The 26,858-nt window shown below is 43.4% G+C and overlaps 1 protein-coding gene across 1 annotated transcript in view; it reads right to left on the minus strand.

Annotated features, from left to right (window-relative positions):
- Positions 1–16,127, minus strand: part of LOC132590603 (zinc finger FYVE domain-containing protein 26-like) — an 87,953-nt gene extending 71,826 nt beyond the window's left edge. Inside the window, exons 1-9 of the mRNA XM_060263558.1 lie at positions 15,936–16,127; positions 14,730–14,808; positions 13,353–13,442; positions 10,895–11,435; positions 8,986–9,116; positions 6,824–6,988; positions 6,580–6,668; positions 3,845–4,005; positions 361–573 (exon numbers count right to left, since the gene is read on the minus strand). Coding sequence (XP_060119541.1) covers positions 361–573; positions 3,845–4,005; positions 6,580–6,668; positions 6,824–6,988; positions 8,986–9,116; positions 10,895–11,435; positions 13,353–13,442; positions 14,730–14,808; positions 15,936–16,126 — 1,660 coding nt within the window. The 5' untranslated portion in view covers position 16,127. The remainder of the gene's footprint in view (positions 1–360; positions 574–3,844; positions 4,006–6,579; positions 6,669–6,823; positions 6,989–8,985; positions 9,117–10,894; positions 11,436–13,352; positions 13,443–14,729; positions 14,809–15,935) is intronic.
- Positions 16,128–26,858: the final 10,731 nt, after the last annotated feature.

Here is a 26,858-nt window from a genome sequence, read left to right on the forward strand (position 1 = left end):
TGCAGCACATTGCAACAGCAGAAAGCCTCTGAAAAAAATGCAGGATCTTTCCCTGCCCCTTGTGACCTGTTCTCCCTTTCTTTCCATAGAGCCTACTATGCCCCTCTGCACTAAAGGAGATGACCTACTAAATAAATGGCAGGAGCAAGGGAAGATAAGCACAAAGCCCAATCTGACAAAGGGAACAAAAAGCAATGATGGCATAACAAGGAGTGAGGCTTGCAATGCCTCCCGTTACAGTAGCACTGTTTACAGTTCTAAATAAAGCTATTAAGACCTTGCTTCTCTATGTAGAGCCCACTGATACACAATGAATTAAATTTTTGACTTAAGCTGTTAAGTATGCACAAGCTACTAGACCTGGGAAGACAGGCTGGTCTGCAGGTTCATTCAGATCAGGCAGCTCACCAGGGAAATCACTAGCAAAGTGGGTCACACAGTCCTTGCAGTTTGCATGTCTGTGCACATTGACACAGAGTGCATAGATGGCATACTTCATGGCACAAAATGCCCGGAAAAGAATGAGGTTGCGCTCTTGACTCAAGAGGCTGGAAGCCGGCCTCACACTTGAATCTGAAAAGAAGAAAATGAGAACAGAGAAAGACTAATTCACTCAGGAAGAAGGAAGCAGTTAAGTTATCCTGGAATCATCCCCCCACCCCATTCAATAACCATGTCTAAGTGGTACAGGTTGCAGTTATGTATATTCCTTCAGGTTTCAAAACAACAGACCTCACTGCACTGACAAAAGGATAACAGGACTGACATTTTGGGACATTTCACTGTATATTTTTGCTAACGAAGAGTAAGCATTACTGGATGTTGGGCCCCTAATTGAACTGCAATAGCTGGTACTACCTAGTTTATATCTCACTTCAGCCATAAACTCAACAAGTATTCTTAAGTGTAAGTACATAAGAAGTGGTCCATTTAGTCCAGAGTCCTGTTTCACACAGAGACCAACTTGGAGGGTCAACAAACAGGGCATAGAGCAGGGGTGGCCAAACTGGCTCTTTCACACATATTGTGTGCCTCTTGAAGCCCCCACTGCCCTGTCAGCTGGCTTGCAGAAGGCTTCCTCTGATGTTGCCTTCTAGCACTAGTATTCATAGGTTTGCTGTCTATCAACAGGGATGTTCCTTTTACTCAGCACAGCTAGTAGCCGTTGACAGATCTGTCATCTACTAATCTAGCCCCCTTTTAAAGCTGTGTATGTTCATGGCCATCACTACTTCCAAGGCAGTATTATCTCAGCCTCAGTTCCCCATCAATATTTCAGGGGTGGGTGGTTTTTATCAATTCTCTTAAGCCATTGCTTGGTCCCCCACAGCAGCATTTTAGACTGCTAGGTAGGGAGGACTGGCAAATATTACTCTTGTGCCCTCAGAAATTCTAGGCAAGATTCAAGTCCCTGTCTGGGTTAGGAGTGTAGGGTATGTATACATTAGACAGACAGACAATTCTTGGTTCATTTTTATTTCCAAATGCATGTCTATACTACAGTTGGAATGTGTGGTAGACCCTCTGTGTATTAATCATGTCTTCCCTCATCTGTTTGGTGAAGTGGTTAAGTGTAGTGGACTGTTATCTGGGAGAACTGGGTTTGATTCCCCACTCCTCCACTTGCACCTGCTAGCATGGCCTTGGGTCAGCCATAGCTCTGGCAGAGGTTGTCCTTGAAAGGGCAGCTGCTGTGAGAGCCCTCTCCAGCCCCACCCACCTCACAGAGTGTCTGTTGTGGGGGAGGAAGATAAAGGAGATTGTGAGCCGCTCTGAGACTCTTCGGAGTGGAGGGTGGGATATAAATCCAATATCATCATCATCTTCTTCTTACTGTCTTAACAGCAAACCAGCTAACTATTTCCGGAAATGCTGCTTTGCATACCAGAAATACTGATCACTCACCCAACACAAACAAACAGCATTCTTCTGAGTATGGTAACTTAGAGGTGGTTACAACTGTAAAGTGACCAAACTTGCAAAGGAATTAGCATATACACCCTGCCATCAGGACCACAGTGCAAGGGTAAAAACAAGATACTTAGGGGGAAAGGGAAAGAGCTAGGTAATAAAGTGAGTCATCAAATCCCTCCAGCATAAACTGAGGAAAACTTGCAATGAACATGATCAAACACCAACTTCACTGAAGATCAGCCCAGACCAAAAAAAAAAGAAGATACTGATGGTCAACAATATGTTACTTATTAAAATATCTTTCTTCAAAACAAGTCAAACAAGGGATTGGATTATATCTCCAAAGTGAAGAGGTTCCCAGCTTTATGAATACCATCACCACCTTGTTTAGAGATAGGCCCTTTCTACGTAGGTGACTTGAACCCAAGATTTTACATTGTTGGGAAGTGGGGGTTTTCTTACTTCCCCTCAGCATCACGATGCTTCTGCACACCACCTAGGACTTCCTCAATTTTTCTGTGATCTTTCCGAAACCCACTTTGCTGCAACGTTTTGGGAGCAGGGTTGCCAATCCCCAGTTGGAGGCAAAGGATCCCCTGGTTTGGAGGGCCTCCCCTCACTTCAGGGTTAACAGAAAGCGGGAGGGGGGGGGAAATGTCTGCGGCACACTTTGTTATACCCTCTGAAGACTGATCTCCAGAGGGCATATTGGAAAGTTGATCCATGGTTATATAAGGCTCTGAGCCTCTGGAGGGACTGTTTTTTGAGGCAGAGGCACCAAATTTTCAGCATAGCATCTGGTGCCTCTCCTTTTAAAAAAACGCCCAAATTTCAAAAAGATTGGATCAGTGAGCAAATTCTATGAGCCCCAAAAGTAGGTGCCTCCATCCTCCATTATTTCCAATGAAGGGAACGCATTTAAAAAGAGTGCAGTCACCCCATATACACAACTATATACCACACACAATTATTCTGGCTTCTCTTCCACATGGTATTTCAGCTATAACCTAGAATGTAATCCATGCACTCCATGTGAACCTTATATAATTTCACCCCTTTACTATATATTAGACATATATTTTTATATTACAATCCATTCCAACCACATTTTGTTTGGTTATGAAGTGGGGAAACAGCACACAGGCAAGGCCCAGGATAAAAGTCTCCTGTTTAAATACTTTCCCAACTGCCACAGTGGTTGTGTAGAAAACTGTTAGCCAAATAGTAAACCCTTTAATGATGTTATAGTACCTGCTATCAACAGTATACAAAGGAAAAATGAAGAATTAATGCAGAAAAATAAAGAGATATTTTGGCAACATTATAAAATGCCTGAGGAAAAGAAAGCAAAAATAAGTGTGTCATATATTTAAACACATTTGGTTGGATCCAGAAGAAAATTTCCACTAATGGGGCGGGGGAGAGATTCACCAGTTCCCGCCTCCCAGTATACACCCCTGACTCTCCCCAATGCTGTTCTTTGGGATCCCCTGTCCTCCACCATAGCAGAATAGGTGAGTTGAAGTTGTCTCAGTTCACTGAAATCCCTTCTATTAGTGGAGATTTCCCCCAGGTTCCAAGCCACTGGATAGAATCCAAATGCTGTTTCTGCCAATTTAACTTGTTTCTGATGGCAAGAGAGGTGATGATTTTTGCTAGTTCTCTCCTGCTGCACTTACTGAACTCTGTAAAATGCTGCTCTTGGAGGACAGAGGAGCCTTATAAGGGTACAGTCTGCACTGAGAGGGGGAAAACTGACAAAAAAATTGTCCCTCCTCTCCCGCTAAAGTCAATCTCCTATTAAGACACTCATGGAGATTAGTGTCTTCCTTGACTGCAAATAAATGTATATCCAATGTAAGCCATGAATACTTAAACACCCACCCATAGATAGACTGCGGCCCCATATTCACCTCCTTGAAATATTTACCTTGAGCTTCTGTATTCCCAGTTGCAGTTATCTGAAGAAGCTCAACAACAGCTTCTTCATCCAGGGCCACAAGGTTGGTCAGGTGGTGAAGGTGGTAAAGTGAAGAGTGGCAATCTAAATTGTGCAAATGCTGCAAAAGTATCTTCTCTGGGAGAGGATTTCTGCAAGGAGGCAGCAGCAGAGATTCAGTTGTAGAACATTTAGCTCACTTCATAAGACTTTTCTCTAAAGGAGGAAGAGTCACAGCAGTTCTGATTCCAATTCACAATGGGGAGGGACGGTGGCTCAGTGGTAGAACATCTGCTTGGGAAGCAGAAGGTCCCAGGTTCAATCCCCGGCATCTCCAAAAAAGGGTCCAGGTAAATAGGTGTGAAAAACCTCACCCTGGGGAGCCGCTGCCAGTCTGAGAAGACAATACTGACTTTGATGGACCAAAGGTCTGATTCAGTATAAAGCAGCTTCATATGGTCTAGGAGTGTTTTTTCCTTTACATGTAAATAACCATAATAACCATAATGTATCTTCAAGAACTGAACAACAGTTTGTAGAAGGTGGTCAAGAGCCACCAGCGACAAATATACACAGCATTTTATATGCAAGGCACATGTTTTGTGATTATATGGAAATATCTTTTTCTCTTATTTGTTTCTGTACAGCAGGGGTCCCCAACCACCAGGCTGCGGACTGGTACCAGTCCGTGGCCTGCTAGCAACTAGGCCATGAAGTGAGGTAGAGCAGCTCTGACCCCCTTTCTTCTGCCTGGGACCTGGGCAGATGAAAGAAGAAGTGCAGCCTTGCTCCGAAACAGAAAGCCAGTCACAATCTTGCAAGCATGCTGCAGTCCATCCATTCGCCTGTTTGGTGCAAAGCAGCCATTTTCTCAGCCGGGAGGTAAGTGTCCTTGGGAATTGCCCCCCTCTCCAGCCCAACACCTCAAATTTTTTGCAAACTTTAAAAAGCAGCGGGGGGGGGGGGGGGAGGAACTTCCAAAGAATCTTTTGTGGAGGCTGCAATTCTGCTCCGTCCCTACTGGAGAATGCTATGGTGGGGGGAGTTTAAAAGTTGGGAAGAAACTTGCTGACTTTTTAGGGTTGTTGGGTGTTTTTGCACATGCAAGGGGATCAGGGTGAGAACAAGGTTGCGTTGTGGCGACCTGTGAGTAAGGAAAGAAAAGCAGGATACACATTCTGCAAAGAAACAAGGTTCTGGTTTGGGGGTGGAGGAGGAGGATTTGAGGTGGGATTGGGGCCGCAGCCTAGTCAGGGAGAGGTCTGTTTATGAGTAAGCTTGCACAAGTTTGAGATGGGCCATAGCTCAGGGAGGGATCGGGACACAGTGCAGTGGCAAGCTTACTCTTGAGTCAGCTCTCAGGATGATGCATGAACTCTCCTGAAGCTTCCCTCCCCCGGCTTGTTCTTCCAGTGTGTGTGTGTGTGTGTGTGTGTGTGTGTGTCTTGCAGTGAAAGGGGGAAGCTTGCAAGAAGCAGGAGGGGGCAAAGACATGAGCCAGGAGCCTGCTGCATACAGCCAGGAGGGGAGGGGGCTGCAAAGCAAGAAATGCAGTCTCTAAAAAGAGTGACACTTTGCAATGGTCTTTGGGGAGGGGAAGAGAAGGAGGGGAGGGAGAGCCTGCTTCTTGGAAAGAATCCAAGTGAGGAGGGGGGAGCCAGGCAAGCTTCTGCCCCGGAGCCCACTTTCAGCCTGGCTTACTCTCTCCAGTTCCATCCTGTACCCCTCCCCTCCAGAGTAGTGGGGAAGGGGCTGGACCCCCCTCTTTTCCAGTGGCCAGCAGAGACCCAACTTTGCCAAAGCTTGGCGGGGCTTCCCCTCCTCTCCCCAGCCCAGCTGTCCCCAGTTCCTGGAGTCTCAGAATGAGGCCACACCACCTCTTTCGTCCACCCTGTCAGCTGATCTGTGGGGGTCTTTAAATGGGAGGGGGAGGCAGATTGGCCTTCTGCTGCCTGGCCACCTAGTTGGGAGGCAGTAGAAACAGCCCCAATCTCTCCCCCCATTTAGAGATCCGCATGGGGGGCAGGGACAGGGCGCAGGCAGGGGGGCAGCCTGAGGCAGCAAAAAACCCCGTGTTGTGCCCCCCCCCCCCAGTCCATGGAAAAATGGTCTTCCATAAAACCAGTCCCTGGTGCCAAAAAGGTTGGGGGCCACTGCTGTACAGCACATAGGGAATATGAATAAATGATTCACAAGGAACAGCATAGATCTGCATTTGTTATATAACAAAATTAACCATGCTACACAAGTACCTATTTAATTGAAAATACATTCAGACAATATTATCTGCTGCCAAACCATAGGATTTGAATTATGTTATTCAGAATACATGGTGGTACAGATCCACTCTAAATGTCATTCTGAAAATTTTGCCATGTAATGGGGTGACTCATGGAGATTTTGTGCAGGTTTGGTTGTGAATAGTGCATCAGTTTCAGGCTAGCTTTGTACAAGATGGTGCATATTATTAAAAATAAAGCAAGGTTTCCTGCCTAAGATTCAGTGAGTAGAAGCCACTGACTCACCACCTTCAGTTTCTCTTATTAAAAGGAGAAGTAACATGTCCTTGTGTATGGTTGCTTGGCTCTGCTTTGAACTAAAATTAAGACAACTGTATGGACACAGCTGTATCACTGATTTTTAGCACAGGTTCCCAGTACAGTGAGCAGGGTGAGAATAGACTCCAGTCAAGCAGAATTAGAATAGCGGTTTTCCTGCTGCATTACCTATTTTGTTGTATACACCATTCAAGAACTTCCAGTTGAGAACATAGCCCATCACAAAATTCTTTTAAAACAGTGTCATTGCAGAGTGCCTATTTGTAAGAAAGGAACAAGATGGTGTGATTTAAATAATTACACACTAGTTAACGATCCACAAAAAGATCAATGCCTTCCAACTGATCACTCAAGAAACTCACTGAAATCAAGGAGAAACCCCACCTGCATTTTTCTTGCATGCATGACTTGCCTGGGATTTGTGAAGAGTCCACAGCAGCTTTTTGGCTGATTCCAGACTATGACATTGAGTCCATCCCAGTAATATCAAGAGACGACGAAGGTGGCTGAATTCTTTCCTCAGTAAGTTATTAAGGCTGGAGAAATCCTCCCTTTTCAATAACATTAATGCTGTAATCTAAAAAAAGAACCACACACACATATATAATACTGTGGGCCACTTAAATATTATAATACTGAGGGCCATCTCCTCAAAAGTTTAGACTTTGATGAACAGCAGAAGCATTTGCTTGCTGGCAACAAATTACCTGGTGTTTGTGTGAATACAAAGTTAACTCAGTTTTATGATCTGTTCACCTCATGCATCCCACACCTGATTCCACTTGACCTTTTATTCTCCCAGTTAAATAAAACATTTGGTTTATTTTGAACTCTCAAAAAGCCTCTCATGTGCCACTTCAAAAGTGGAATATAAGAAAGTGCTTTTGTCTCTTCCCTCAGTTCCCATGGCTGAGCCAACATATCTCTCTCATTTAATGATTGGGTGGGACAGTCTTAGACAAACAAATAAGGAGAAAATAGATAAAAGGGCTGCCCAGCAAGAAGACAGAAAGGAAAATCCAGTGTGTAAGGAAGGGAAAGAAGGCAAGATCACCATAGCCAGTTTGCAGGAAAGAGTTTCCCAGAGAACACATGCATTCACAAAAGATGGTGCCACCATACCATGTCTCTAGTTCTGAACCATTTATGCTAAAGCACAACATACTAGGAGTTTGATTATCCAGTTCAGAAGGCCACAGCTCTCAGACAGAGCCTATGCTTTTTGCATATGTCATGATCCTAGGCCTAGTGCAGCCTACAGGCTCCAGGGAAGTCGGTATCAGAGTATCTACAGGGCCTACATTTCCCAGGATTCCTTCTGTCTCTGATTGGGTGAAAGTAGTCTCGCAGGGAAAACTTGCCTAGAGGAGTGTGACCTGGAAGGAAGGAAATAAAAGGCCAAGCTACAGATAGGGAAGTGTTCTCTTTGGAGACGCTGCAGTCAGGAGTGTTCTTCTTGGAAAAGCTGCGGCAAGAGGGTGATATCGCCCAGGGGTGGTAAGTCTTTGGCATTAGAGGAAGGGAAAGTATAGCTAGTCATAGTAAGGCTGTAATTTTGCTTCATATCACCTTTACGGTTTCTATCTTTCACTGTTGCACTAATAATTAAAACTACTTGTTTTGAGCACTTACAATAAACTTGTTATTGTTATACTGCCTGGGTCCTCATGTCTCTTTGGTCACGGATAGAAGATGTTTTGTTAAGAAGGATGACAGAAGCTGGGCCCTCCCGAACAGACACTTACCAGAGTAGTGGCAGCCAGCAGAAGGCCCTTCCTGGTCCCCTGCTTGTGACAGCCTGTAAAATCTCTAATTGAACCCATGACAGCTCCATTTAGAAGGGCCTGGGCAGAAGAAAAGACCAGCCCTTGCCTAAGACTTTCAGGGAGTCATCATTGATCAAGATAGACAGTTTTGTGCCAGAGTGGATCGGCTCTAGAAAAGCATACATCTAGTGGTTCAACTAATTTAGAAGAAGAAATTGGATTTATATCCCGCCCTCCACTCTGAAGAGTCTCCGAGTGGCTCACAATCTCCTTTACCTTCCTCCCCCACAACAGACACCCTGTGAGGTGAGTGGGGCTGGAGAGGGCTCTCACAGCAGCTGCCCTTTCAAAGACAACCTCTGCCAGAGCTATGGCTGACCCAAGGCCATGCTAGCAGGTGCAAGTGGAGGAGTGGGGAATCAAACCCGGTTCTCCCAGATAAAAGTTGGCACACTTAACCACTACACCAAACTGGCTCTCCAAGAATTTAGATTCCAAATAACTTTGATGCCTTACATTTCAGAACACTGATGTTTCTATAATATTAATCTTAGTCTATTTTCAGATCCTTTCTCTGAAAATAGATTTAACTATTTCTGTATTGGATTCAGAGAAGGTATCTGGCCCTGGTTTGAAATTCATCAGTCATCTATTATGACACTGGGGGTGGGGAGGTGTGCCAGAAATCTCAGTGCTAATACAGCAGGAATGCCATTCACAGGGTTAATGTGCTTCTGAAACAGTGATTCTGAATAAATGGGATTCATTTGCCCAATGCCTCCTGCACAATGTCTCATTAGGGTCTTACCAAAATCTGTTCCAAAAAGTGTTTGCTGCTGCTAAGGTAGTAGAAATAGGCAGCCTTCCAAGAATAAGCATGTTCAAGATCCGAGAACAGTGCCATCACTGCCCGCTCAGCATCCAGCTGTTCAGATGCACCTGAAACGTCCATAACGGGAGTTAATTTTGCATATACTTTAAGGTCCAGAATCGCATCAGGAAAGACAGGTTCTCTGCACATCATAACTAGACAGTGACTATTTTCTAAATGTGAAGTCTACAGTTATCATTAAACAGCAAAGACTCTAGTTCCTTACAATTTAATCCTTGTGTCGTTTCTCCAAGGAAATATTTTAGATATGCTTCTCCTTGTGTTCTACAAAAGGTTGGAAATATACTACCACTGCGTTATCCCTAATATACATGATGATCCAACATACATTATGATCTCTCCATGGTGATATTATACCATACTGGCAGCCTTCAGTAGAGTTCTCCCAGTGTGCATTTCCATCTCTCTGTAAAGCACCAGAAGACTGCTACAAGCTGTTTCTGTGGGTCTTTACAACTGAATCAGTGTCTGCACAGACATCTGACATAAGATTAGAGATAAACTTTGATTTCCAAGCCTGTTTATGAAGTTTTGCAGTAATCTAAGATATCAAGTCCTACCTATTCCTCCCAGGCAAGTCACTGGTTTAAAACAGCATGTTATTTTAATGCTCAATTTTACTGTAAACTAAAGTTTTCAGTCTAGTGCAGGGATCCCCAACTTTTTTCAGGCCACAGGTACCTTTGGGATTCTGACACTGGATTATGGGCATAGCCACAAAACAGCTGCTACAAAGGGTGGTCACAGGAAGTGCAGTCAGCCACGTAATGTGTGAGCTGTGGTGGCAACTGTTTCCAAAGCAACGGGTTTTTTAAAAAAAAATCTGCACAACCAATCAACCTAAAATAGTCAGTCAGAAACCCTGCTTGGCCAAAGTTCCACCTGGCACCTCCCACTTTCTAAAAATAATTGGTGAGCACTAGGAAAGGTGTCAGTGAGCACCACACTGGGAAAGCCTGGTCTAATGCATGGAAATGAACAGCAATTAGATGCTTAAATGAATCTGGGAGGAACCTAACAGGCTCAGTACACCTGCCTTCTTGTTAGCATAAGGTAACATAAGGAAACCATATTTTATCTGAAGGGGCAGCAGGAAAAGGCCAGAAAGCCAAGCAGCTTAGAATTCGGCAGGGCTGCTCTAAAGTTAAAACAGTGCTGGCAGCCTCTGCTCATTAGAATTGTAGTGATGCTAGCACTGGCAACCCTGCCTTTCCTTGCAGTGCGCTGAAGCCCATGCTCAGGGGGTCTTGTGTTCAACGCAGAAGAGGGCTGGCCTGGGTTGAAGCACTCTGCCTTCACATTCAGCTCTTGACGCATCTTGTTGCTGACCAGGAAAAGAAAGAGAGAGGAAGAACTGCGGCCCACAGCTCAAATGTGAACAAAACCCACACAAGGCAACTCCACAGTTACCTCTCAAAATTAAATTCTGCTTTAAAAAAAAAAAGAACCCAAGTTTGTTTTTAAAACCAAAGACTGGTATCTTCCTTTGCGTGGGATGCCAGGCCCTCCCTATTCATGCTGCTCAGGAACCCAAGTCACCAAAAGAGCAACTATCACTGAAATGAAGCAAGGGGCACAAACAAAGGGCATACCTGAAGATGTCAACTATGGAGATGCAAAGATGCTCCAAAAGCTTTTCCATAATCTGCAGGGGTATCCTCTCATCCTGGACAACATATCCTGCAAATACTACGCTAGCTAGTATTTATTTATTTATTACTTTCAATTTATATCCCGCCCTCTCCGCAAGCGGACTCAGGGGCTGGGAGGGTAGATTTGGCCTGTGGAACACACACAACTCATTACTGGCATTTTTAAAACTAACCTTTGCCTGGTGACTTTGGTCCCAGAAGTTTCTCTCGTGTCTTCTCAATGAAAACACTGCCGAACATGCTCAGCAAGGTATGGCTGCCCTTCCTCAACATACAGCTGAGCAACCTCTCTTCCTGTAGTGCGCTGTTTTCAGCCCAACACGCATCCAGAAGTTCTCTGCACAGAAGGCGCAGCTCTCCAGTCTGATTCTCCACCTCCACACTCATTATACCAAGAGCACTGTAAATTTCATCCACAGCATCTTTCCAATCTTGTTCCGAAGACTCTGGATTTAACTGAAAACGCTTCAGAAGCTTTAGGGAGTCCCAGAGGAAACTAAGAAGAATGCTGTGTACTGAGCAACTTTGTGTTAGTGGAGAATTCTCTCCTGCAGAATCTCTCTGCAGGAACTCCAATATAGCTTGCAACTTCCGAGGAGCTTGCAACAGAAGTTTTTGGAAAGCAGAGATGACTTCCACACTAAATTTCAGCATGGATCCATCATTTTGTTTCCAGGCTGACCCATGTACATTTTCATGAACTTCATAGAGCTCCTAAGGAAGAAAATAGACATCACAACAGCAAGTGATTTCTATCCATAAACAGAACTGAGGAACACCTATGACCTATAGCGACTGTCACCATATTGGACCAGTTCACAAAGGAGGCTTAATAAGAACCTCTACATGGTTAGAACCTCCAGTTGGCTGCACTAACAACAGACTTCAAGAAATGACATAGTCAACCAGAGAGCCCTATTCCAATCCTGTCTTCACCCCCACAACTACAGCTTGCTCTAGGCCCTAACCCTCTGGATTGCGTGGACTCTTTTGCACAGTTTAAAATACAACTCCTTCATTGCTGCTGCCTAGTGCTGCAAGAAGAATCCTGACATTGCCAGAAAGTGACTGAGCAGACAGGCCACCAGTGTGTGTGTAGAGAGGTGACCGACAAGGCTCTACAGACAAGAGCAGCTTCTGGCAGAACAAGCCTCTACTGCCCACTGGAAGCATTTAAGTGCATTGGCTGTCAATGTGGTATAGTGGTTAGGGTGCCAGGCTAAGACCTGGGAGATCCAACTTCAAATTCCCACTCAGTCACAAACTTCATTACGTGACCCTGAGGCAGTCAATCCTTCTCAGTCTAACTTACTTCACAGGACTGCTGCAATAATAACACAAAGGAAGGGAGAATTAGACACTGCTCTGATCTCCTTGGAGGACAAATTAAATTAGGACAAATTAACAAAATCAGACAGAAGTCTGTTCACTGATTAACACTGATAGAAATAAGAGGCTGTAACAGAAGTAAATAGCTATGGTTGCGTGATAACATAAATGTTCGTATCAGCCAATTATTTGTATAGGTAGTGAATAGTGGGTCACCTCACATGAGGTCTATTCACTATCTATACAAATAACTGACTGATAACATGAATGTCTACATTATCATGTATCATCCACAGCTGTTTACTCTCACTACAAGCCTCTTATTTCTATCAGTGTTGATCAATGAAAGAACCACCACCACCAGGAAGGTTCAGGGTAGATATCAAAATTCTCCTCTTTGGAACCCAATGAGAGAATCTCCCAAAAAGGACAGCAGCAGCAGAGCTGCAATTCTGCCACAGAGGGTAGGAAAAAGGCAAGGATAACATTAAAGCAACCTACTTGCTTCACTCAGCCATTTCTGATAATGTAATCTGACAATTTCTAAAGGTAACTAAGACAGAGACTTAATTCTGTGATAAGGGGCTCCACATTGCCCAAAATAGTACTGCCGAAGGGCAGTATTTTCAACAGCTGCAGTCATATGACTGCAAGCTAGTCATAAAGGAAACTCTTGATAACTAACAATCATGGAGATAAAGAATAAAATACAGAGCTTAAAATCACATTGGTTGCCACTTTCCAACAAGTCTGATTTCATGTGCAGAGATTCAAAGGTGAAGTGCAGGCTGTTTGTCTGAATGCTCTGTCCTTTCTCTCTCTCACACACACACATTTTTTGTTCATCCAGTATCTCAAAGGCAGGGCTTTTTTGAACAGGAACAAACAGGAACACAGTTCTGGCTGGTTTGGTGTCAGAGGGTGTGGCCTAATTTGCAAATGAATCCCTGCTGGGCCTTTTTCTACAAAAAATGTCCTGTGCAAAACAATGATGACATCAGGGTGTGTGGCCTAATGAGTCCCTGCCGTTTTTTTCTATAAAAAAGCCCTGTGCGAAACAATGGTGACATAATATGCAAATGAGTTCCTGCTGGGCTTTCTACAAAAAAAGCCCTGTTTAAAGGAATTCCCACAGCTGCAGCCCCATTACCTCAACCAGCTAAATTCATCCTTTGCACACATGACAACTGTGTTAAACATAGCTCCTCTTGAAATTAACGTTGCTTTTTGACATTAATTGGTGTGCTCTGACTTCTGCCCTAAAAGTAGCTCTACCAACTTTTTTTCAGCATGAAACCATACATTAAGGATGGTGTGGGAGACATCCTCTCCAAGTTCTTCTAAGACCACCAAGAATTCTGTTTCTCTCTGGAGAGTTACTGGAACTGTTTTCTAAAACAATCAAAGAAAAATGAAATAATAAACAATTAGGAACTCTTTAATAAGCACTTCTTTATAAGATAGCTTTAGTTTTCAACCGGGGGACTGCAAGTCATTTCTCACTCTACTTAGGATCTTCTTGAATAAATGGAATGCATGACTGATTTCGCACTCACCTTACACCGCTCTCACACTCATCTTTTCAGCGCGGCTTTCTTCCAATTTCCCACTATCTGTCCCAGGGCTGCAGCAAGGATCGGTGCTTTCGTGCAGCAAAGAGAAACTGGTTTTTAGCGGTTCCTGTTTGCTTCGTGGAAACGCTGATCCTCCCTGCAGCCCCGGGGCAGTTAGTGGGAAATCAGAAGAAAGCTATGCTGAAAAGATGAACATGAGAGCAGCATAAGGTGAGTGCGAAATCGGTCCATATCCCAGTTACTGAACTGAAAACTGCTGTTAGCCAGTACTTATTCTATCGATTGGGCTTCCTTTCAAGATGGGGGCAATAATCCCAAAGGAGATTTTTTTTTTTTGCAGTTCCCGGTATTTAAAACTTGGGGAAACTGCCAAGCTTTCCTCCTTGTCCAACTCATGTGCTTTATAATAGCAGCCTAGCAGACAAAAATTAAGCAGATGATGCCATCCTCATCATTATCCTCATATGAGAATAACTTATTTAACCTTCTGCATATTAGGCTGTTTGAAAAAGCACATTAAGAAGTTGGTAACCCTGAGTCTGGAGGATATGCTGACAAAACAAACTGAAGAGCAAGTCCCATCATCCACTATACCATGCACAGAGGCAGCTACTTCATTGCAGTCCTTATGTTCAGAAAATGAACATAACTTGCACTTCACAGAGAAACCTCGAACACAAGATTTCATAATCAGGTATATGGTCTGTTTTTCCTATTAAATGTCAAAAGCCAAAGAATATATTACTGGAATAGTAAATTACTGGAACAGTAATTTACAAACTAAATTGGGATCAAGAACAAAAATAAAAGAGGGGAGGGTTTCCTCACAAAGCCAAAACCAGGCAGCCAAGGAAAGCACCCTGATGGGGAATTCCTTTGTTGGTGCTGAAGCCCACAATACTGGAAGGGCTGCCATGGGGAAGTCTCCTTTAGTAAGGCAACAGTTCACCACCAGCAACCATGATAGGCCAATATGGTTACCATAGGATTGCTGAAAGACTTTGGACATTGGGTTCAGGTCCCAAGGAATGGCCTCCAATGGACTACATAGCAGAGACATGCACACAAAGGTCTTCCTTACTTGGAATGAAAGAGATTTTTTTACCTGCTCTAATGCTAGCCACTTCTGCAATATGAGGAGCCAAAACCAAGCAAGTTTTTGAGGACTATAGCTTGACCCACACCTAGAGAAATAACATATACACAAAGGTTAAACACTTAAAAGTTCATCCCTATATTTACCTATCTGAAAATCCTAATAAGCTTTACAGAATTAATTCTTAAGTAGCTGTGCTGTGAACTGCAGCCTTAGCAAGGTATCTCTTAATTCTCCATCACAGCAGCCTGAACACCAGCCCGAGTGGCACATGCTTCCTCAGCCCCAGCTATTACCCAAATAGGCAACCTCCTAATTAGTTGGGGGAATTAGCAAAGGAGACAGAGTGAGAGGTGGGTAACTGAGATTCTCCACCAATGTATACCAGGATGTTTCCCCTTAAGAAGAGATCGGATTTATACCTCATCCTTCACTTGGGAATCTCAGAGTGCCTTACAATCTCCTTTCCCTTCCCCTCCCCACAACAGACACCCTGTGAGGTAAGTAGGACTGAGAAAGCTCTGACTGAATTGCTTTTGAGCAGAACAGCTCTGACAGAACTGTGACTTGTCCAAGGTCACCCAGCAGCTGAATGTAGTGGGGAATCAAACCCATTTCTCCCAGATTAGAGTCTGCATTCTTAACCACTACACCAAACTGGCTAAGAAAAGTTTATTTGAGAGTTAAGAGAATTGTCAAATAAATCAGGCAGATGCTCAACTGGAAAGATTTTTATTAAAAAGAAAATGAAAATAAAACAAAAAAACGCATAAACACAGAGAAAAACTAAAAACAGGGAGGAGTGGAAGAGATTTTTAGGGAAGAGTGATAGTTACTGACAGGCTTTTTTGTAGTAGGAACTCATTTGCATATTAGGCCCCAACCACAGATGCAGCCAATCCTCCAAGACCTTACAGGGCTCTTATTACAGGGCCTACTGTAAACTCTTGGGAAGACTGGCTACATCCACAGTCTGTTTCCAATAGCAGGAAGCCAGAAGCTCCAAGTACTCTCAAGCAGAGTATAGAAGCAACAGAATGCCCCCAGAATTTGCGGCAGTCTCAGAACCTGACCTATGTTAAGAAGAATATATGGAAATGGAAATAAAGGAACACATTCAAAAGAGTCAATGTTATGTCAAGTCTTAAGGTCCTCCTGCCACATATTCTTCTTTGCATCCACCAGTCAGTGACAGAAATCCCTGATAATGCTCACCTCAAATGAGGAGGACAGGCTACCAGAGCATGCAGGATTGTTTCCACCTTTTCAGCACCATCTTCCCGCCACTGATGCAACTGAGGAACACAGGCCTGGGCAAGTTCCCAGTCTCCCTGCTGCACACATTCACAGAAAAACCAGAAGAGCCGCTCCAAGGAAACTGATTCCTCCTTACCTAATGGAAGCATGTTCCTGTTTCAAAAGGCAAGCACTCAATGAGATTAAGTATCACAACTCATCAGATCCTCCTCTGATACTACATTTCCCAAACATTATCTTACAATGTACCTCCAGAAATCCAAAAGGGGATTCTACAAAATGAGATGACAAAGACCTTTCAGTCTGGAGCCCCACATTTCTTAAGAGTCTCTCTCCCAGTATGAATGTTCCAGGTTAATTTCTCCAGGTAAAATTGATTTGCAGTTCCATTTACTAGGTTGGCAAGTTCAGGGATAGCTTTTCCAATAGTGTATCAACTTTGTGAAATACACTCTCCTGAAGAGCAGAACTATTTCTACCTCCAGCCCCTTAGAAAAGCATGTGAATCTATACTTCTAAAGAGGATTAACAAAGGCAGGACATAATAATTAATAATATTTTTTTAATTTGTATCCCGCTCTCCCCGCCGAAGCAGACTCAGGGTGGCTCACAACATAGGCATTTCAACAATTAAAACATACATACTATAACTCAACCATTTATAAAATTAATCATCATTATAGTTAAAAACATTCTAAGATTAAATTAATATTTAAAACTTGGTGTTATGCATTGTACAGTTTTTCCTTGGCGACGGTATTCATTCACCAGTATGCTGTAGGATCATTAAGTAAAGGCCAGATGAAAAAGAGCAGTCTTGCAGGCCCTGCGGAACTGAGCAAGGTTCTGCAAGGCCCGCACCTCTTCTGGCAATTGGTTCCACCAGTTTATGTCCACCAGACATAGCTTTATGGTTGATTCTGGTTTATATTATTTTAATTTGTTAAGATGGATTTTTTACAGTTTTGTTAAGGGAGGGTATATCGGATAGAAGTATTATTAAAATGTATAGAAACATAGCAATATCAACTTTTACATTTGTTTTACTTGTTTTTGAGTCTAAATAAGAAGCTGACAGTATCAGTTCTAGTTTAAAACACAAGCACTTTAAAATAGGCACTCTTAAGAAACACAAGACAGTGTAATAAGGAACAATATTGGCTTCTTTTCCCATGATTGGTCATAAGCCTGATGAGGACAAGGATGCGTGACATCAGTAAAGAGCAAGCTGCAGCTGCCTAGCCCTCCAGCAGCTCTAACCATTTTGGCCAAATATAAGCTTATTAACCAGACAACACAAAAAGGAAAGGCAGACAAATGGCACTGTAAGCTTCAGTGATGGGTTTGGGGTGAGGGGCTGAAAAGCAGAGGAAGAATTTTTGTGTCCATGTGAGAATCTCTTAAAGGGTGAAACAAAATGGTTTGGAAGTTCTGGTTAGCTCATATTGTTAAAACTACTTCTGCAGATAAAAAACAGGCATGACGGAAAATAACTAACACCCATTTAATGAATTTCCTCTCAAATCAGGGTTCATCTTACTTGACACATTTTATGTAGTCACCTGGTTTTTAATTCCTATATTTATTTATGTACTTTCTCACTGAGACTCTAAGGTGGTTTACACAGTGTAAATTAAAGCAATCTATGGGACTAGGGTTACAGAAATCTGAAGCAAAATCTAAGTATTAGACACGTTACACAATGCAGAAAATGGTATTCCATAAGTAGTAAATAATGCAGTGAATGCAGGATAATATACATGGCAAAAAGATAATAGCTACTATACACAGTGGTATAGCCCACAGTGCCCTGACCTGGATGGCCCAGCTGGCTTGATCTCAGGGCCATAGCAGGAAAGGGGGCACAGGGGCAATGCTCCCTATAGAATCTGCAGCACCCCACCCAATCTTCCCTTTTACTGAAAGAGAAAGATTAGGGAAGACTGGGTGGGAATGCTGCAGATTCTATAGGAGCACTGCCCCATGCTCCCCTCTGCTGGCTACAGCCCTGGGTCAAGCCCAGGTTAGTACTTGGATGGGAAACCATCAAGGATTTCCAGGATTACTATGCAGAGGCGGGCAATAGCAAACTACCTCTGAACATCTCTTACCTTAAAAAACCCTACAGGGTCACCATAAGATGGTTGCAACTTGAAAACATCTTCCTCCGTCACCACAGAGCCCACAGTGCTTTCCTGAACCATTATGCTATAATACAGTCTTATAAGGGAGACTCTCAATGGAAGACATGAAGTTAGTTTGTACCACTTTCCCACTAACTCAGTATTGTCTGCTCTGACTGGAAAGGCTCTCAAAGGTCTCAAGCAACAGATTATTGTTCCCAACATCTACTACCCAAATCCCTTTAATAAGAGATGCCACAGACTAAGCCATGGGTATTTCAGCTTGTAAAATATGAATTATGCCCTTCCTCCATTTCTAAAGGCAACTTTCTCCAAGCTGCCATATAGTTAAAGAGTCCTCCCCAACCCTTTAAGTCATACTTAGGTTTCTTAAAGAAACAAGTGACCTGCAGAGAAACCACTATATGTAAACCCTGCAACAACCCAGACTCCTACAAATGTATGTGGAATTGAGACCTACAAAACACAAAGAGTTATTCCCAAATGCGGAGAGTACCACTTTATCAGAAAAGGAAAAGTCTTGACGTTAAGAAGTTTTGTTCACTCTGCTGGCAACCTAGGACATTTTCCTGCAGCTTTTCCTAACTGTCCATCTATTTAAAAGCTACATATATTGAAGTAAGTATTCGCGATGAGCCAGGACAGAGTAAGTAGAAGCACTGCCCATCTCTTCTAAATGACGGCAAACTCCTGCAGAGAACTCCTGCACTGCCCATCTCTTCTAGTGATGGCAAACTCCACTGAAGTTGCCTCTCCCGCCACTCTTTCTTACCCCCACCATCCCATCTTGTAAAGAAGGAGAAATCCATGGCCCCTGAAGGCGGGGGGGGGGGGGAGAACACGGCACTGTCAGACTGAAAAGCCTCATTCCCGACCCACCTGGGGGAGAATGTTTCCCCTAGTAAATTCCTGCCTGGCTCCTCCGTCCAGTTAGCCGACAGCTCTCTTCTGCACTTTTAAAGCACATTCAACTACACTTGCCGCGGCCATATTGAAGGATAAATCAGGTGACCGCAGCGTCTGGCGAAGCTGATTGCTTATTGGAGGAAGATGCGACCATCTTTCTCTGGGCCGACAAACGCCTGCCCATTCTGTCAGTCAAGGTGGCATAAATATCACGTGCTTGAAATCCACGTTTGAAGAAGACATTTTTCAACTAAGCCAAGAGTTCCCGGAACTCCTCGGGGCCAGCGTGGCCCCTCCCCACATGCCAGCTGGCGCAGCCCTGGCTCTTTCTCCCGCTCGAAAGTCGGGCAGAGGAAAGAGGCAGTTCGGCCTCGATTCCGGGCTGCCTCTCCAGCAGGGAAGACAGGCCGAGAGCGGGGACGAGCCCCTGCGCCGGCTCTCTCCCCCCCACCCCCGCTCGGGCGGAGGAAAGAGGTGCGGGAAGTTTGAGGGGGGGTGTTTGCATAGAGCACTGGGGGACCTCCCCCACTGGGGGGGGGGCGGAGCCTGCTGCCCTTCCAGACTTTGCCAGGGTCTCCAGAGGCTCGGAAGTCCTCGGCAAAGGTGATAGTGATGTCATTGTGACGTCACCGTCGCGCCCGCTAAAATGCCCCCCTTCCCAGGATCATAGTCCGGCTTAGGACCTGCTTAGCACCGGGCCTGCTTGAAGTGGGAGTTTGTTAGCTTGGCGGCCGGCTCCTCCGGTGTTCTCCCGGCGCTTGGGGCAGCTCTCCGTTAACCCTATGCCACAGTGGGTCTCTGTTGCTGTATGCTTCAATCTTACCCCTTTAAACAGCAGCTGCACTACTCATATTTCAGCTGTTTCCATGTACTCGCTGTGCCAATTGTCACGATCCTTGGAATGTGAACATGCTGGGAAGTTTAACTGGCCAGGTAAGAGGGTTGTTCCGGGATATGTATATAATTGGGGACCCGGACCCGCCATCTTCTCGTTGTGATGTACTCGCAAATAAAGCATGTAGCCTTCTACAAGTCTAGTAACTCAGTACATTACACTGGTGACGAAGGTGGGATGCTAGCCAGGTAGTTTCCCACATCGGGAAATCGCTGACCTGGCTGGAGATGAAGAAGGCACGTCGCCCAGAGAGGCAGAAGCACCCGCTGCTGCCCTGGCAACCACCCCACATTTCACTCTATTCTCTTTTATATGACTGCTTACAAAGGGCAGCAAAATGACAATTTGGTTTTGACTGCTTACAAACAATGATGGATTAATGCATTCACACTGGCACATCTTAGTATTTAATTTTTGTCCGTCCAGAAAAGATGCATGAGTAGGGGGAGAAGGGTTATTCAGAGGCATATTTTGGCTAGGCAGCCCAGCCTTCCACTACAGAGCTGTTCAGGTCTCCATCATGGGGCTGGGCATGCAGGCTAGCATGAGAGGGCCCATCATGTCTTTTGAGGCTAGGCTACCCTCTTTATGGTGTGAGGGGGCCCACCAGGTCTCTTTTGAAACTAGGCTACCCTCTTTATACAATAGTACTCTGGTATCAGTTCTCCCCCCTCCTGCACTGTACAATTCTTGGAGAGTGTATGCCAAATAGCATGATGTGCTCTCATTTAGATTTCAAACAACCAAGGTTAAAACACACTTGAGACAAGAGGGGGATGGGAATGTCAATTACCAAAAAGTAAGCTCTTCATGCATGAGGAAAAGCTATGTGTCTTGGTATTGACAATTCTTTATCAATAAACATTACTAGTTATGATGCAAAAATACAAAAACTCATCTTAATTTTTTAAAACACATAAGGGACATATGTGACATGTTATAAACTGAATCAATTCACGTGCCTTTATAAGCAACATATTGTAGCCTAGGTGATCAAGATACACACATTCAGACATAGGTGAGAGCATGGCCAGAAATGGGCAGTCCATACTGGCACATTATTACAATATAAAAAACATTTCCTGGTTCCTCTCCTCCCTTAGTCTGAGTTCATGGAGAGTTTGCGTACTTTATTCATGACAATCTTTTCACAGAGAAATCTGTTTCTATTGCAGCCAAAAGGAATACTTTTTATTTGGAAGTACAACTTGGAAGTGGCGGTGGGGCTGCTTATTGTGATTACCTGGGGCAACTAGCCTTTTGCTAGGCAGAGGAATTTCTCTGGAAATAAGTTTTTTCCATAACTCAGTTTGGATGGGGTTTTGGGGGAGGCCTTCCTTCCAACATCAATGAGGCATGACCATGCAAATTTCAGGACCTCTGGATAGATATGGAAGAGCCTGAAAAACATACTTGGAGAAACAAACAAATAACAATAGGTTTTTTTCCTTTTCTTTTAAAGCTTTTCTTGGCTGTCCACAAATTGCCATAACTTGAGCTCAACCCTGTTGAGATAAGGTTGCACATATTAGATAAACTACCATACTTGTTTTGGACTGGAGACTTTCTTCTCCTCACATGGACTTTCAGTTTGACAAGGTCTCTGCCCTTCCAATGTTAAAGGGCAAATTTTATACACCATACATTATGCAGAATACAAATTCACAATATAAACCTATGCATCACTTCTCATGATTCAGGCTAGTGTACACCCATATAGAAAGAATGTACCTAGAGATTCATGAGAGGCTTTTTACTTTGTTGCAACAGCTATGAATTTTAAAAAAGAAAACATGAAATCGTGCACAAGATTGGAGCTCCAAAAAGAAATTACCAGAGTTGGAATTGCCCCTGGATTCTGAAAATAGTTACAAAAAGGGAAGAAAACCTTTTGCTATAGCTTTGGAACATATAAAATTGTCAAAAATAAGAAAAAACAAATAAAACAAAACTGAGGCCTCAATAGAACAATGCCAGCTTTAACATACATGTATATGAAGGATCATAGAATTTAAACCATTGGAAATTAGTGGGGTGATCAAGTTCCACTGAACCCCATTTTTCTCTGTGCCAGCTCATCCAAAATTTGTTCTGAGGGTCTCACATAGGTGTGAGAGACGGTTTCAACAAACTTTAACAACAAAATCCTAAAAGCAAATAATAAATCCTTAAACAAACAATTCTTAACAGACATACCAGCAATTCTTAAAACTATCATAATGAACATGCATTTAAACTTGACTTGCAGGTCCAGATTTCCTGCACAGGATATTGAAAGAAAAGATGAGCAAACTTAATAAAACAATGAGAAAATCCTAGAAATCAAATTATGGTTAATACATGGTCAAAAACATAAAACAATTCTTAAATCTATTTATAATAAGCATGCTATATATATATACACACACACACACACACACACACATACTTAGGAAAAACCTAGTAAGGAGCTTGCACAGCCAAGGAGATGTGTGGGGCAGTGCAAAGATAGAATTTAGAACTGATGCATAAAGCAGGGTGCTAAAATATGCACCTTGATGAAGAAGGTTGAAATAATGGAGAGGCTGAAACTTAAAACAAGCAAATGAAAATGTGTTATCCAGTAGCAAGCCTGGCCAGGACTGTAGACTGGATTGAAACAAAATCAAACGGAACTGGAGTCATACCATAATAAGAACATGAGATATAGAAAGGATTTTCTAAACAAAACACTCAAAAAAGGTCAAATTCTAACAAGATACTCTAGAGGCATAAAATAAAATAGATAAGCATGTAGATGCCTCTTTCCACAGGTAAGAGGTTCACCAAATAGCTAAATAGGAAGATTGATATGTACAGTTCATAGATGGTTAAACTTGACTATAAATGACATTAAGAGAGCAAATGAAGATCTACATTTAAGGAATGCAGAACATTATTAAAGTCCAGATTTTTAATAAAGACCAAGAGTTTTCAGGAATTCTGCCTAGTGAATTACCAATAAATCTAGAAAAGGTATTTCTATGAGAAGCACGACACTGAAAATAATTGGGTCACTGGTAAAACAAGGTATTAGTTTTTCAAGACTTAAGAGAGAAGATGCACAGTGAGAGGGCAGTGTTATCCAAGGAAGGGTACAGATGTTCTTCTATAACACATGCTATAACTTCAAATGAAAAAAGGTCTTATAGGAACCAAAATTTGTGAGGTAGAATTTTAAAACACTGTTCTTTTCAGAAAATAAAAGTTCAGCCAACAACAAAAAGAATTTTCAAATTTAAATGAATGAAAAATTGGGTACGTTCAAAGTAAAATAGAAAACTGTGTTAAATGTAACACTAATAGCCTTGACAGGAGACAAAATACATAAATACAAACAATAGAGACTAGTCATGGATTTCATTGTGAGTTGCAAAAATAGCAGCCACCAAATTCTCTGGAGAAGGCTCTTGCCCAGCCTCTTCCAGCGTTTGAAACTGAGATTGAAATTGGGAATCAGATTTGGGAGACCCTGATGCCATGCCATCTTTAGCCGAGCTAATACAAGGTGCCAGAACCCACAAAATCTCTCGGCTTGACTTCGCGAACGAAGATTTAAGAAAGGTGCAGTAGTTCACGTCTGCTGCAGGCTCTTGATAATCCTGAAGTGGGGAAGGCTTTCAAACCAGGGAGTCCCCTGCCCCCAACTGCAGATTGGCGATGCTACATTATATGTAAAAGAAAAGAAAAACAAAAGAGAGAAAGTAAAGAACAGAAAAGTAAAATGGAATCAAGATAAGATAAGATAAAACTGAGGTAACAAAAAGCAGATAACTAAAATGCTCCAGGGACAGAGTGCAGCCTCCTAGCATCCTACAATATTGCACTGGAACTGGATTATAATCAAGTGATTGGATCATGTAGTCCCTCCCAATGAAGAGATGCAGCAGAATTACCTGTCCTCAGTGACTCACCCAGAAACAAGGGATGGATACTTTTGCATTCCCCTTTTTCTTACATGCTTTAAGCAGTATATCTTTTGGGGAGATAAGAAGAAAATGTAATTTAAAAAATGTGGCATAGCACTCAGCAGTTTGAGGATGCCATTTCTTGTAATAACTTCATCAGACAATTTTGAGAGTGCATAGTGGAAAAACAATGGAAACCTGCAAACCCACTGACCATAGTCTAGCAGACTGACTAAAGTGTTGGAAGATTACTTGCAGCCTGTACTCTTTAGTGTAATTTCTCCAATGAGGCAAATCAGCAGGAAATGAGGATATTGTGTATCTCTGGAGGGTGAAAGAATCAACTGGAAGAGGGGGATTAAGAAGCTTTTATTTAATAAAGGCTCTCTAGCCCTTTAGACTGCTCAGGAACACCTTTCCCCTTATATTTCCTCAACAAAAAGTGCTAGAGATGTACTTTGTGAAAAATGAAAGGTGGGGATTCAGAAGAATTAAATCCAACAGACTGAAATAATGCTACAGCAATCTAACTACTAAAGAAACCTGAAAATGCCCTGAGCAATCTAAATGGATAGAGAGTCTTTATTAAATAAAAGCTTAGAATTCAGAGGAACTAATATATTATTGCAATATATCATAATAGTATTATTTCATTTTAGCAGCTCACCAGTTGAAATTATTTTTTAATTTCTTTATTTAAAAAACCGGAAAAGGCCCAGGGTGGTAGAGACAAAATGATGGCCATGAGTGACTGAGCCAAGAACGGTGCAGAGAAAACTGCCTTGCAGACTAGGCTTGCCAGTCCCCAGGTCCCAGCAGGGGTTCTCCTTGCATACTAGGCTTGCCAGCTCCTTCCCGCTCCCAGTCAGCTGGCTGACGGGGAAGCCCCGCTCCCACAGCCACCATGTGCTTTCCCATCTCCGGAGGCTTCAGGCTCCACTTGGCTTCCTCTTGGGATGGTGTGTCTGTGTCTTTAAGGCTGAATGGGGGCAGGGGGAGCAGGCAGAACAAGATGGCTGCTCCCAGTGGCTGTGAAAGCAGCCCAGACCCTCCGTTGGTTGCACAATCTTTTCAGAGGTCGTTTGCATAGGAAAGGTAAACTTGAACCTTTGGTTGCTCTGTGTTACTTTGAAGAAGTTGGAAGTTCAGAAACTTGTGAGTAGAGATGCCAATTCCCAGGTGGGAGCAAGCCCTCTCCCACTTCAGAGTCCTTAGAAACAGGGAGGAGAAGAAAATGTCTGCTCGGCACTTCATTATTCCCTATGGAAATCGATTCCCATAGGGTATAATGGAGAATTGATCTGGGGGTATCTGGGACTCTGGAGGGGCTGTTGTTTGAGATAGAAGCACCAAATTTTCAGCATAGCTTCTGATGTCTCTCCACGTTTCAAAAAGATTGGACCAGGGGGTCCAATTCTATGAGCCCCAAAAGAAGGTGCCCCTATCCTTCATTATTTCTAATGTAGGGAAGGCATTTAAAAAGTGTACGGTTCCTTTAAATGTCATGGAGTTCAATTGTGCTTGTCACAACTTTGCTTATGACTCCACCCCCAAAGTCTCCTGGCTCCACCCGCAAAGGCCCCAGATATTTCTTGAATTGGGGATTGACAACCCTACCCTGAGGAGTACTGTGATAGAAAAAAGAAGACCCCTCCAGGGTCGGGGACAGAGAGTGGCAATTGATGACACAGTCTTCCAGCGGTACCCATTAGAATGTGGAGTGCCGCAGGGAGCAATCCTGTCGCCAATGTTGTTTAACATCTATATACACCCCTTGCCCAGTTATTACGGAGGTATGGGTTGGATTGTCATCAATATGCTGATGACACCCAGCTCTATCTGTTGATGGTCGGCCACCCAGACTTGGCTGTGCGCTCGAGGCTGTGACAGGGTGGTTGTAACAGAGCTGATTGAAACTAAATCCATTTAAGATGGAGGTCCTGTGTCTGGCCCAGGGCAGAATAGGTATGGGAATAAGGCTCCCAACCACTGCTGGGGCACTTCTGTGATCCTGGAAGCCTCATTGTCTATGGAGGTCCAGATCACCGCAGTAGCCAGGTCTGCCTTTTACTATCTACGGCAGGCAAAACAACTGGCTCCCTATGTATCTATCCAGAATCTGGCCACAGTGATCTATGCAACGGTCACTTCCAGACTGGACTACTGCAATTCGCTCTATGTGGGCTTGCCCTTGAATCTGATCCAGAAACTCCATCTGGTGCAGAATGCTGCAGCATGCCTGCTTGCTGCAGCGCCTATGCAGGCACACATGCAAACAGTGCTCTGCCAGCTGCACTGGTTACCAATTGAGTACCAGATTCAGTTCAAGGTTCTGACTTTCAAAGCCCTGAATAGCCTGGGACCAGCATATCTGTGAGACCACCTCTTCCCGTATACCCCCCCAAGGAGCCTTACGCTCCATAGATCAACATCTGCTGGTAATCCCTGGCCCAAAAGAAGTCCACTTAGCCTCAACCCGGGCCAGGGCATTCTCTGTCCTGGCTCCTACCTGGTGGAACAAGCTCCCACTGGAGATTAGGGCCCTGCAGGGCCTGTTGCAGTTCCTCAGGGCCTGTAAGACAGAGCTGTTCCACCAGGCATTCAACTGAGGCAGTGCACATTTTGCTATTCTGTGGCTTCCCTGCTGCAGGGACCCTGATGCCTGCTGCAGGGACCCTGATGATATAACTTTGCTGACCCATTTATCTTATACCAGCTGGGGGATGTATGGAAGGATTGGAGGCAATTGATATTAACAACTGCAGAATTGGAGTTTGTTTTTAGATTGTTACATTGCTTTTAGATTGTATATTGTTTTATTATATATATTTAATTTTAATCTTGTATTATTGTTTTTACCTGCCCAGAGCCCATTTCGGAATGGGTGGGCTATAAATTGAAAATAAATAAATAAAAAACAAATAAATAAATGGCATATAAATCAACAATACCAACTTTTCTTATTACTCCCAAAACTGTCCTTTTCATACTTTAATGCATTTTAATTCTT

The sequence above is a fragment of the Heteronotia binoei genome, unplaced genomic scaffold (genome assembly GCF_032191835.1).
Source record: "Heteronotia binoei isolate CCM8104 ecotype False Entrance Well unplaced genomic scaffold, APGP_CSIRO_Hbin_v1 ptg000334l, whole genome shotgun sequence".
NCBI classification, from domain to species: Eukaryota; Metazoa; Chordata; class Lepidosauria; order Squamata; family Gekkonidae; genus Heteronotia; species Heteronotia binoei.